This window comes from Drosophila hydei, unplaced genomic scaffold (assembly GCF_003285905.1).
Source record: "Drosophila hydei strain 15085-1641.00,03,60 unplaced genomic scaffold, DhydRS2 tig00000060-arrow-pilon, whole genome shotgun sequence".
In the NCBI taxonomy this organism is placed as follows: domain Eukaryota; kingdom Metazoa; phylum Arthropoda; class Insecta; order Diptera; family Drosophilidae; genus Drosophila; species Drosophila hydei.
The window spans coordinates 2,786,584-2,798,650 of NW_022045656.1; the positions used below are offsets into that span (position 1 = coordinate 2,786,584).

The window sequence follows — 12,067 nt, forward strand, 5'->3', positions numbered from 1 at the left end:
AAATTGTCGCTGGTAAAAAGTCTAAACTAAATAGCTTAACAACTGTCTGTTAACCAGTTTAATGTCTTTTGTCTATTATAATAAGACACATTCATATTTTATTTTATAAAATACGTTTTTTATTCATACAAAAGATCAACATTGTAATATGCCTAATTTGTATCAACATTTGAGTGGCAAATCATAAAAGACATTGATGATAGTTTTTACAGATTGGTAAATATGCCCATTAAATTATAAAAGTTTACGTTTGAGATGCTCGCATTGGAATATAAAAGGGTTTTGGTTGTGATTAAATTAATGAGGTTGAGCGTCGATGCAAACACATATATCGCAAATATATTCATATATGTATTATTTAAACCAGTGGATAGCTGGAAGCAGAGGCAATGCCACACTGATTGTCTGCATTGCGGGCCATCTTGATGAAACCCTTGTCTCCCCAAGTGGTGCCCCACGAGTTCTTGACTAACCAGTAATCTGTGCCACTCTCATCGGTGCCAAATCCTACTACAAGGACACCGTGATCGAGATTCTGAGGATCACATTGGGGTTCATTGTAGACGCCCTCAGAATAGAACTGGAATGATTCGTGCGATGCATCAATGGCAACTGAGACGGGTCCAATAGTGGCCACAGCCTCAGACATCTTTTGCTCATTGCCCTGAGGAATGTCAACGAAACCGCGATCTGTAGCACCAATGCTAGCCTTATTGAAATGACAGGAATCATCGATGCCCTCATATGGATACGATTTCTCGGTATCAATACCACCATTATCCTTGATATAACGGAAGGCGTTGTCCATCAAGCCACCATTGCAGCCATTGTTGCCATACTTGGTAGAGCAATCGACCAGGTTCTGCTCGGAAAGCGAGACCAAAGTGCCTGTCTTACGGAAATGCTGACCCTCTAGAGCGCCGGTGCTGGAGAACGCCCAACAGCTGCCACAATGTCCCTGATCCTTAACTTCGGTGACGGCTCCCTTATCGCGCCAGTCCACAGACTTTGGCAGCTTCACATGCGCCGGCGAGATGAACGTGACGCCCTTAAGGCTCGAATCCGAAGCGCTATATGGGGATTGACGGATAATATATAATCTAATTCGATTAACGAATACTCCCCTACTTACCGCAGCTGCTTGTGCAGCGTATAATTGAATCCGTTCATCGTTTCATGGAACTCGTGATGCAGCATATCTGCATATTTGTTAACGGCCATCTTAAAGGTAACCTCGCCGGCGGCATAGCGTTGATTGTGCTTCGCAATCTTGTGCTTGTTTTCATTGAAGATCTTTAGGCGGAAGCGTTCCTCGGTCTCATCTTGATAATTCTTACGGTGCTCTAGCTGCAAGTAGAGAGAGTGTAGACACACATATATAAGTATAATAATGCTTATCAGGGAACTGTTATCAGGACTTGTTATTAGCTTTGTACCTATTCTCCACACGGCCAGCGATTAGATAGCTGCAAACACACTCGAATGCACATGCCCTGACAGCGAGTCGAAGTTCAGGTTTGCCGAAGCAAAGCACCGAAGTTCACACTGATTCTGATTCAGATTCTTACTTGGTTTCACAGATTCGATTTAAGATTTATAATTCTTAAGGCATTATATGAGATAAGCCTCTAACAGCTGTCTTATCGCCGCCCAGACACAAGGTGACACGAAGCCCAGTAGCTGAGACCAATAAAACTCGCTAACGGCCATAAAAGTAACCATAAAAATGTTAACAGCCTAGTTATGAAAAAAAGTGAATAGAAAAAGAAACCAAAAAAAAAAGCGGATCTTTGAGTATACGAAATAGACTACAAAACACCTGGTAGTATGCGGTATCCTGTATAACGCCCTGAATTGTATCCTGTGTATGCGGTATTTTAGACCAAGACTTATAGCTAAACAAAGCAAAATACCTATAGTTATACCCCCAGTAGTTAATTCACCATATACACATATGGGGAGAGAGCAATAAAGAAGCGTGAAAGTCCATTTAGTATTCACTTCAAATGTCTATCGATACTTAACGATATCTAATGTTAATGTTAAGCTATAATATAATATAAGAGAACTCACATAGATGCTCAAATGATGATAAACGCTCTTTTACCACTCCTCGATATAGTGATAGTGAAAGAGGGCTTTTCTGCTCAACTGCTCATGCTGAGTCAAATCTCATATGCCCTTCGTTGTCCAACTCATAGGGTATCGACAGAACAACGCACAATAAATTGATACACAGTAAAAATTCACTAAATGCAGTCAAACAAACTGGTCAAACAGGCCGCACAACCCACATACATATATGGCATAATTATAGCTGACATGGGAGCAATTGACGCCCTGACCGGATGGCCAGCATGATGATGATGATGATGTTAATGGTGACTCTGTTAATAATGTTTATTTTTGTTGCTGGATGACTGGCTGCGATAAGCGCCCAGGCATACGCTGTTCGCTTTTCTTCTCTACTTGCATATTGTTGATGTAATTGCGAGAAATTTGCTGTTCTGAGAACTTACAACAGAGGAGGGCAGGAGGAATCGTTAACCCGCCTATTGATTTTTCGCACTTGCAAAACCAAACAGCTAATTTTGTTTTTCTTTTTCCATTTTTTTATTAAACAAATTTACACATTAAAAAAGACTTGACGACCTCGTAAAAAGTGAATAGAAAAATAAACGTAGGAACAGTAATTAAATGCACATGCCTAAATATACATATATATAATCATGATAGATAACTGCACACAGTTTTTTCTTTTCTCCATTTGTCATTGATATTATCTGTAAATACACAGTTGATAAGTGTCTAAATCTACTTTTGTACTAAAATTAGTATTATTTATTATATGCTAAGGCAACACTGGCTGATGGAGTTTGGCCGCTAAAGTCGCTCCATTTCGATTGGACAGCCGCCTTGGCTGCACGCCGCTGAGGTTGTCGGCCCATCAGTGGATGGTGCGGCCGCCGCTGCTTCTACTGCATGTGCGTTGCGTTCTGTTAAGTATTGATACTCTTTACGTTTACGCATTATAATTCGCAGCACAAAACAGTTGATCACACATAATGCAACTATGAACAACACGGGCACGACTACGTCCACAACAATATGTAAATCACTGGCGGAGCTGGCCATAACTTATTTTACGTGTTTTATATAATTTTATAATATCCGTAGTTTTTAGTTGTGTTTGCATTAGCACGTTTTTGTGAATGACGCGCGTGCTTTCCTTTAATGTCTTAACGTATATTTCTCTCTCTATAAAAAATCTCCGTCTCGTTCGCTCTACTTTTGATTTAGGCGCGCGCGCGTTTACCCTCTCTCTCGCTCTCTATATTTGTTTTGCGCTCTAGCGCTCGCTCAGCGAGTGCTGCGTCTGCTTACTGTGAGCGTCGGGCGGGTAATATCAAGAAATGTCCGTATGCCTGTTTTAGTACGAAACGTTCATACACACTCACATGCATAGATCCAAAAATAAGCCACATACACAAACAACCGTATGTATATGTACGTGTTACGTGTACATCCATACGTATCTATATGAAATGCTATTTGTGTTTTTGTACATACAAGCAGCTGATGTATTTCTGTATGGGTGTATGTGCATGCAGATATTAAAACCGTTTCACATGAACGAACCGGTTTGATTCGTATAAGACTGCCAATTTAATAGGATATGCAAACATTTATGTATGTAAACTAAACTGTTAACTCACAGGCACACATTCACATACACACTCACGCTTACAATAATAATCGCCCATTTGCGAATTCTACTTTGCTCTCCATTTTCTGGCAGTTTGTACAAACAACAACGCGTTTCGTCGCACAGCTTAGCTAAAACAAACATTAAACCAAGAGATAAGCTTGTCAAGCTAGTCACACGCCATTTCACGAAGCTCTGACGCGCTTTAACTTTATATTGTTGTTCCTATTGTTATTGTTGTTTTATGCGCATAAATTGAGATGTCAACTGAATGAAAAAAAATGAAAGAAAAGGAAAAAACATTCGACTGTTTGGGGGGCCGCATTCACACGCTTATCGCAACACTTTCGGTTCAAAGATCGTCGCTGCCTGGGTAGTATTTGTTTTTGCGGCCCACTTCTCGATTGAAATGTGAAAAATCAGAAGCACAATTAGCTTACGTACAATATTTACATGCCACGGCACAGAGCATTAACGGATGATAGCAAAGTGTATCACTTATGCAGAATGCTAATCGGAAACATCGTACGGTATGAAAATTAAATTGATATGCGACCTTTCGCGTTATACAGCACTAGAAAAGTATGCGCCGCGCAAAAGTAGGCAACGTTTTTCGCGTGTTATCAGCAACCAACCGGCCTGCAGTAGCGGGCTACAAGACTCGAATGGCGAATTTATTCACTGTTTCAAATAAAATAGCCTTTTAATTTAAAAAAAACTGTTACTTTAACAAGGAGAGGTATACGTGAAAAATGTCATAAGCCAAGAAACAGATTGAATTTATTAGATAAATCAAGTCAACAAAACAGAAATTGTTACTGGCGCTCCAAAGTAGGCAACACTTTTGAAACGTGCTATAAAGCAAAAGTTGATAAAATTATCATAATTTTGAATTGAATATAATACATTTCTTAAAAAATTGAACCGATTCAATTCAAAAACTTACGAAGTCAAAACTTAAAAAGTAATAACAAAATTATTCGTTAAGAATAGTTTTACAATAATAATATAAGAGATTTAAATTATCAAGCTTGACTAAGAGGTCAGAAAATGTGTTAATTTTCGCAAATATATCAATTTGAATTGCTGTCAAGCATGTCAAAATGGAATTTTTTAAAAACAACTTAGTGATAATAAAAGTTTTGGGTTGATTGTGAAGACGTCATCAGCGTCTTCTGGGGAATGGCCCTTTGTATTAATAAACAAGATTTGATTTGTCTCTTTCTAAATTGAACTCTTAATATATTATTTGCAACTGTAATCCAGAGGGTTCAAGTCTAGACAACGCTGAAAACCTTTCGAAGTGCTTCATAGCTGATAAGACTAGCACATATTTATTGCAAGAACTGATAAGCTGATTAACAGCGAGTTCAAAGCGCTCTACGACGTAAAACTAGCCCAGGGCAAGCACAAAGAGCCAGCAAATTGAAAATAATTAATAATTAACAACTAAGAATGCAAGACAAATATATATGTGAATGTAAACAAGTATGAATGAGTCAGCATTGGGCACATAATGTCAATTGTTTAGAGTTGATTGTGTTTTAGAATTTGTATGCATGTAGCTTATCATCGATCGATGCCAGGCACAAGCTGGAACGCACGCTTATCAATCGCTGGGCGGACTAACGGTACAGCAAATCCGGCCTCTGATAAAGGGATTGATGTCGGCATCTCATGTGACAGTTCAGCTACATTGAGTCTGTCATGTGAGCCGGCATGTGACAGGCTTTTAATCAGCTTGGCTGCAACATTGCTTGCCACAACAACAAGAACGGCAATAATAGGAACAATTATTCATAGCACATGACTCAACGGTCAAAAATGCATCCTAAGTCAACAAAGGCATTAATCATGCAACCTGTAAAACAAGTGGCTTCTAAAATGCCAGCCAGCTTTTTTCTTTCCTCTTTGAATTCGAGCTTCCGCTATTTCCCTTGTACTTAAAGCCTTAAATTGACCCCCTCTTGCATTACTTACCTTGAAGGTGTGCCACTCCTCTTTGATAACATCGGCAAACGAAACGGCCTGAGCCACAGCCACCAGGGCCAATAGAGCGTAAATAGTGCGCATTTTAGCTGAAATAAAAATAAAAATAAAATGAATATTTTGGAACTTTTCTGAACTTTTGGTTTTAACATTAACGTCTGCTTGTCACGTGATGAGCTTTTTACACATGTACTTGCCTGGAGATGAGCAATAAGTGCAGAGCTGTGACTTAGTCACTGCGATCGTATATACATCATTCCATTTCTTTAAAATGTTTATAAGCTGCAATTTTATGTTCCGTCATCATCAACATTAAAGAATCTTTTTTTTTTAAGTATTATCTACGTAAAGATCCAACTTTCTAAGAATATTGTCAACAATGTTATACCTTTTATTTTCAATGACCAAGTTTTCTATTTTATTGTAAAATAATGCTTTTATAATATTTACGAAATGCTATCTGATTTTTTGACATTTTTAAATTACACTTTAATTAAATTAATTTTAAAGCCAAACGATATATTCAAAATCACTGAAAGCAATCATTGCCGTAACAGTGACTCTCACATAGCAATAAAGCGCATCTCTAGATTTGGCCCATACACATACAGCGAAAAAACAATCTTCATGACTTGTACTAACAAACAAGTATGGCTGAATTTCATCAGAAGTAAGAAAAATATCAGCAATAGGAAATAAAGAGTCAGCGCAATAAAATATTTGCACTATTAACGTTTTATATCGATAACATGATCCATGAACATGAACAGCGAACCAGATGCCGAGTAGGCGGATATGCTTATAAAGCAGATAAAATTAAAAAAAAAAAAAAAACAAATGACAGAGTTTTGCCAATCTCGGTGCAACACAATGCGAATAAACAGTTGTTTAGTTTTTGCTTACATTTCGAATTCGAAAAAAGTCTCCGTTATCTTATCGGCCATTCGCCTTCGTGTTTGTTGTTCTTTTAATATTCGATTTTTTTGCGTCTACTCTTTGTTTTTGTCCGTTTCATAGTTTTTTTTGTTATAGCAATAGGCACACATATAAATTGTGACAAGGTTGAGGGCTTAAACTGGTTTTGCAAACAGCACACCAGGTGAATTAGGAAACACAAATTTGTATGTATGTACATATACCCATAAATAAATAGAGTATAGAAAAAAAGAAAGAACCCTATTGATAAGATAGACAGAAAAATAGGCCACAGCAAATAGTGAAGCAACAGCTGAAAACAAAATGCGCAAAAGCAGCAGCAGCAGCAGCAACAAGAAATGTTGGCAACGCAATAAGCAAAGACGCCAAAGGGGAAAACAGATAAAAAAATGCATTAAGCGGAATAGAATAGCAGAGATGCTGCTGGAACGCACAAGACAAATAAAAGAATCAACAAGCAATGGCGACAGTTTTTGTGTTTCATGTTTATGAAAGTGTATGCGTCATGCATTTGTTTTACCAAATAAACAATTGCTCTTTTTTTAAACAAAAATGAAAATGCGAACATTGACAATGATTATGCGGAAATTAATTTAATTCTTACCACTTGAGTTGAATGACAAACACTTCACGATTTATTGCGATTTAAATGTAGCGTTTGAACCTGACTTCAAATACAATTAAATGAGTATATGTTTTAATTAATTATTAGTTAATAGCTTTTCACAAGCACCTTACTCGAACACTTTTCGGTTTTAAATAAGTTCAGCTGCGAATTGTTGTTGCGAAGAAATCTTACATACATATATATTAACTTTCAAGCATTATGGTCATACTGCTAATCTCACTAAGGCTGCCAGACTGTTGAAATTATTTGTACCATTTACAAGAAAATTATTTAATATAAATGAATTATTATTATATATAAATAATATGCATTTTAGACAATAGTATGGTTTATAAGCTTATACTTAGTTGTTAGATGTGTTCATTTTATTTTCATATTGTTATGCAATGATTTTAAACTTTAAGCATACTTTTTGTTACTTTTTAACGTGGTGACAAAAATAAAATGATTTTTAAGAATAATAGATAAAAATGTAATAAACTTATATCAAAGAACTTTGGGGACATTTATATCAAATTAATGTAGGTACTTTCAAAGAGTATGTGGCAGCCCAAAATTTTGAAATGTGTACAATATTTGTTTACTCAAAAAATGCTGTTAACATAACACAATTGACATTGGCAACTCTAATATGATTCAATATCGAACTGTTTCCCATCACTAGCTGAAGGTGTTAAAAACTGCTCGTCATCCGCAAAGCAGGCGATTTTTATTTAAGGAATTACCAAATTTGTATTTATTCCCACACATTATATATCCAGTGAGTGTGCAAACACCAATAAAAATGAAAAGAACTTAACACCCAATACAATTACAGCTCTCGAGAAGCGCCCGCATTATGTTTGGCAGGCAAAGCGGTTTGGGCAGCTCCAATAGCTCCAATCTTGTGGAATTTCGTGCTGGACGCATGAATATGGTCGGCAAAATGGTTCATCCGGATGCCCGTAAGGGCCTCGTCTATATGACCCAGAGTGATGATGGCCTAATGCATTTCTGTTGGAAAGACCGTACCAGTGGCAAGATCGAAGACGATCTGATCGTTTTCCCCGACGACTTCGAATACAAACGAGTCGATCAATGCAAGTCGGGTCGTGTCTACGTCTTGAAATTCAAGTCCAGCTCCCGCCGAATATTCTTCTGGATGCAGGAGCCCAAAACTGACAAAGATGACGAACATTGCCGTCGCATCAACGAGCTCCTTAACAATCCACCATCGGCTCACCAACGCGGCGGAGGCGGCAGCGGCAGCGAAGGCACCGACTTGCAGTACATGCTAAACAACATGTCGCAGCAGCAGCTAATGCAGTTATTCGGAGGTGTCGGCCAAATGGGCGGACTCAGCTCGCTGCTGGGTCAAATGAAGTAAGTAGAAGCAAGCGAACTCAAAAGATATATTCGTTAATAATATAACTAATGTGTGATACATGGCTTAATCAGCTAGGAAGCTTTAACAAACAGAGCAAGTGGAAACGCTGCATATTCGAGACAATGGAAACGGCAGAAATGTAGTACATTGACAGTATTTACATATATAAATAGCAGAGAGGGATGTCCTAGCCTAGCATAGATAGTGATTACATTCTGTATATAAAGGGGAAACGTCTATAAAAATTTATATAAATGCGCAGTAAAATTCAGTATTACTTTGTTATTTAGCCAAATTGCAAGTGGAAACGAAATATTTATTCCATTCATTGTAAATGATTGTTCTACTTATGCATATAGAAAATCCAAAGATAGGGCAAATGGATTACATACTATATAATAAAGCAGAATATATTTATATTATGTTATACGGAGTGTGTCAGATATAACGGGGTACATTTGTTATTTTTATTATATTATATGTTCAGTCCAGTCCAGTCTAGTCTAGTCCATAGTAAGAGAATATATATAACAAATCTTGTAGGCATACAAGATATATCCATATTTTTTCTATTTACCTTAACAATATTTAGTTAAATATATAAAATATATATGTAATCTTGGCGAAGCGGCATATCTCAGACACAACTAAATTGTAGACTATTTTTTGTATATTGGAAGTGAGATATTCTTGTATTACATTAAGTTATATACCTTCTCTGATAGATAAATGTTTATTTACAATTATATGGAGAATTGTAAGACACTGAAGCTTTTGACGATATAGTCAGGTTCCTCAGAAATACGAAAAAGTTTAATTTCCAGAACACATTGTTTCAACAAATTCCATTACATTATAGTAGTTCCCCGTAAGTCACCCAAACCAGATGAATTGTTGTAATTTGATTTAATGAGTTAGTTTTGCGAAGTTCAGTTGAGAAAGTAATATCGAGAAAAAATTGTACAATACAAATTTGGCTGAAACGTTTTGTGTTTGATACAAAAAATACAATTAAACGCCATATGTATGGTATAAGAAATAACCAAGAAATAGGATAATTCAAAAATTAAAATATTTCTACCAAGACGTATATATCCTGGCTTAGAATTGGACACGAAATCCTTTTTAGTTTGCCTACCTCACTCATCACTTATTTTTTTATTATCGCCTTTCTTTGCAATTCTCATGGCATTTCACCGTACATCATCAGAGTTTCATCCCATTTATAATCATGCTGCTTTTGTGTCTACTTTCAGTTCACGGACGCCCTCGTCACGTAATGCAGCTTCATCGGGCGGTGGCAGCAGCGCCGCATTGCAAACACCTGAGAATGTGAATGTGCCGCGCACAGTATCCGTTCCCAGTAAGCCGAGCAAGTCGAGTGGCAATCGGAGCAGCAGCTCCGGCGGTGGAAGCAACGCAGCCAATTCGCAGAGCGATGCAGCTGGAGGAACTGGAGGCGGCAGTGGAGGAGGGGTCGTAGGCGGCAGCTTGGCTGTCGATGCGGACGGATCCGGTAAGAAAAATGCGACAAATGCGACAACAGCAGCAACAGCCAGCGGAGCATATGCGAATCCATTCCAAGCCTATTTATCCAATCTCTCCCCTGAACATGGCGCAGGTCGCTCCCTAAATATCGACCTCTCAACTGCCCTGTCGGGCGCCGAGGCGATCAATCAACTGATTGCGGATCCGGAGCGTGTTAAGTCGCTGATCGTACATTTACCGGAATCGGAAGATGCCGATGAGGATCGCAAGCAACAGATCAAGGATCACATCAGCTCCCCACAATTTCAGCAGGCACTCGCCCAGTTCTCCAATGCCCTCCAATCGGCTCAACTAGGACCCGTGGTCAAGCAATTCGAGCTATCCCATGATGCGGTTGCGGCTGCCTATTCGGGCAATCTGGAGGAGTTCGTGCGTGCCTTGGAGAAGAGTTTGCCAGCGGGCGCGACTATGGCGGCCGATGATACCACGCCCACATCCGCCTCCAAGGATACTCCTGTTGCCGAGAAGAAGAACGATGCCGAAGAGAGCGCCGCTGCAGCAGCTGCATCAGCCGATAAACCGGATGAGAAGAAATAACGCGCACAAAATAATACATAGACATATATACTATATAGCCGACATACATAAATCTATATATATATATTCGTACTATAGGCCAGGCAAAAAGACAGACTCTGAAACACTCACATGAACACATAGCGACTCTATCAATTGTAATTTCTGATTTTGTGGATATGCCAACCCAATCAATATTATTTTTGCACATTTAATCAAGTTTTCGATTCAAAATAAATTGGCCATGCAAATGTTGCTATTTAGGCATTAAATACTATCTGAGAACAGTGAAGATTCACTTAAACCAACCCAAGTTGAAACACCTATATATTATAAGTGATAAAGCACTCTATTTAAGAATACATTTTGTCCGATAGAAATGATTAGTTAGAGTTGGAGTTAGTACTGTAGATGCTGCTATAAGCGAACGAAAGCTTAAGAAAATGTAGTCAAATTAAGGCTATAAAATGGTCTTTTTAAGAAGAAACAGTTGTGTAATTCAAAATACAAGTCTTTGAATTAGTATATATAAGGATCTAAACTAATGGAGTTTTTACTGTACACTGCTTGTACGACTAGGTTAGTACAGTGAAACATCTTTTGAGCAAAAAGTTGAGGAGCCAACAGGTAAGAATTTCATAGTTAGTACAGTGCAATGTAGCCTTATGGAACATACGCAGCTTCAGCGATATTTAGACTTAGCAAATATTCAAAAATGAAGATTTGAAATGGAATGGCTTAGTACAGTGGACCATTGTTGTACAAATATGCAGTTTGTTTTTTTTTTTTTTGTTTCAAATTTTTATAAAATAATGTATTATTTTACGGGTCATATTTTTATTACTCCTAAATTATACGCAAGCTGTGCGTTGTGTTGAGTTACTACTGTATGTGAATGCGAGCGACAAGTGCTGCCAGGCTGTTGCTAGAAACAACCGTTACTCCAGTTGCCCTTGACTCGTGTGTGTGTTATGATTTTTTGGCGCACATACGCATACAAATTGCACGCACTGTGTTAGTGGTCCTCTCTAGCGCTCTCTTTTCGTTGCGCTCACGCGCCGCCGCTCTCTTGGCAAGCGCACACAGATACACACAAACACAACGAAAAAGTGTGTGTGCATGGTTTGCGAATACTTGGAGCAGATATGTGTATTTATTCAACTTCAAACGGGCAAACCGCGCGTTCGCTAAATCGCTTGATTTTGATTTCGTATTTTGATCTCGGCAAAAAAAAACATAACAAACGCGCTCAATTTAACTGTGTAAATGTATGTATGTGTTAATGCTGTATAGCGGTTATATTTTTTAAAACATAAAACACAAATTCTATTGCTGTTTTGCGTCGTAAGCTGTTGTTTTTGTTGCTGCTTTAATTTTG

At 38.1% G+C, this 12,067-nt stretch overlaps 2 protein-coding genes across 4 annotated transcripts; one reads left to right on the forward strand and one right to left on the reverse strand.

Annotated features, from left to right (window-relative positions):
• Positions 1-96: 96 nt before the first annotated feature.
• LOC111592230 (cathepsin L) lies at positions 97-7,427 on the reverse strand. Its single transcript, XM_023304314.2, has 5 exons — positions 7,370-7,427; positions 7,236-7,299; positions 5,687-5,784; positions 1,133-1,347; positions 97-1,070 (listed from the first exon to the last, which is right to left on the reverse strand). Exons 3-5 carry the CDS (start codon positions 5,777-5,779, stop codon positions 359-361), a joined length of 1,020 nt encoding a protein of 339 aa, XP_023160082.2. The 5' UTR covers positions 5,780-5,784; positions 7,236-7,299; positions 7,370-7,427; the 3' UTR covers positions 97-358.
• On the forward strand, positions 2,847-10,964 carry LOC111592229 (proteasomal ubiquitin receptor ADRM1 homolog). Of its 3 annotated transcripts, none has more exons than XM_023304313.1 (4): positions 2,847-2,984; positions 7,924-8,019; positions 8,077-8,621; positions 8,697-8,715. In XM_023304313.1, exons 1-4 carry the CDS (start codon positions 2,955-2,957, stop codon positions 8,698-8,700), a joined length of 675 nt encoding a protein of 224 aa, XP_023160081.1. In that variant the 5' UTR covers positions 2,847-2,954; the 3' UTR covers positions 8,701-8,715. The 3 variants fall into 3 exon arrangements, with proteins under 3 accessions (XP_023160081.1, XP_023160080.2, XP_023160079.2); XM_023304311.2 differs by lacking the exons at positions 2,847-2,984; positions 8,697-8,715 and adding exons at positions 9,882-10,141; positions 10,247-10,964; XM_023304312.2 differs by lacking the exons at positions 2,847-2,984; positions 8,697-8,715 and adding an exon at positions 9,882-10,964 and having other exon boundaries at positions 7,847-8,019.
• Positions 10,965-12,067: the final 1,103 nt, after the last annotated feature.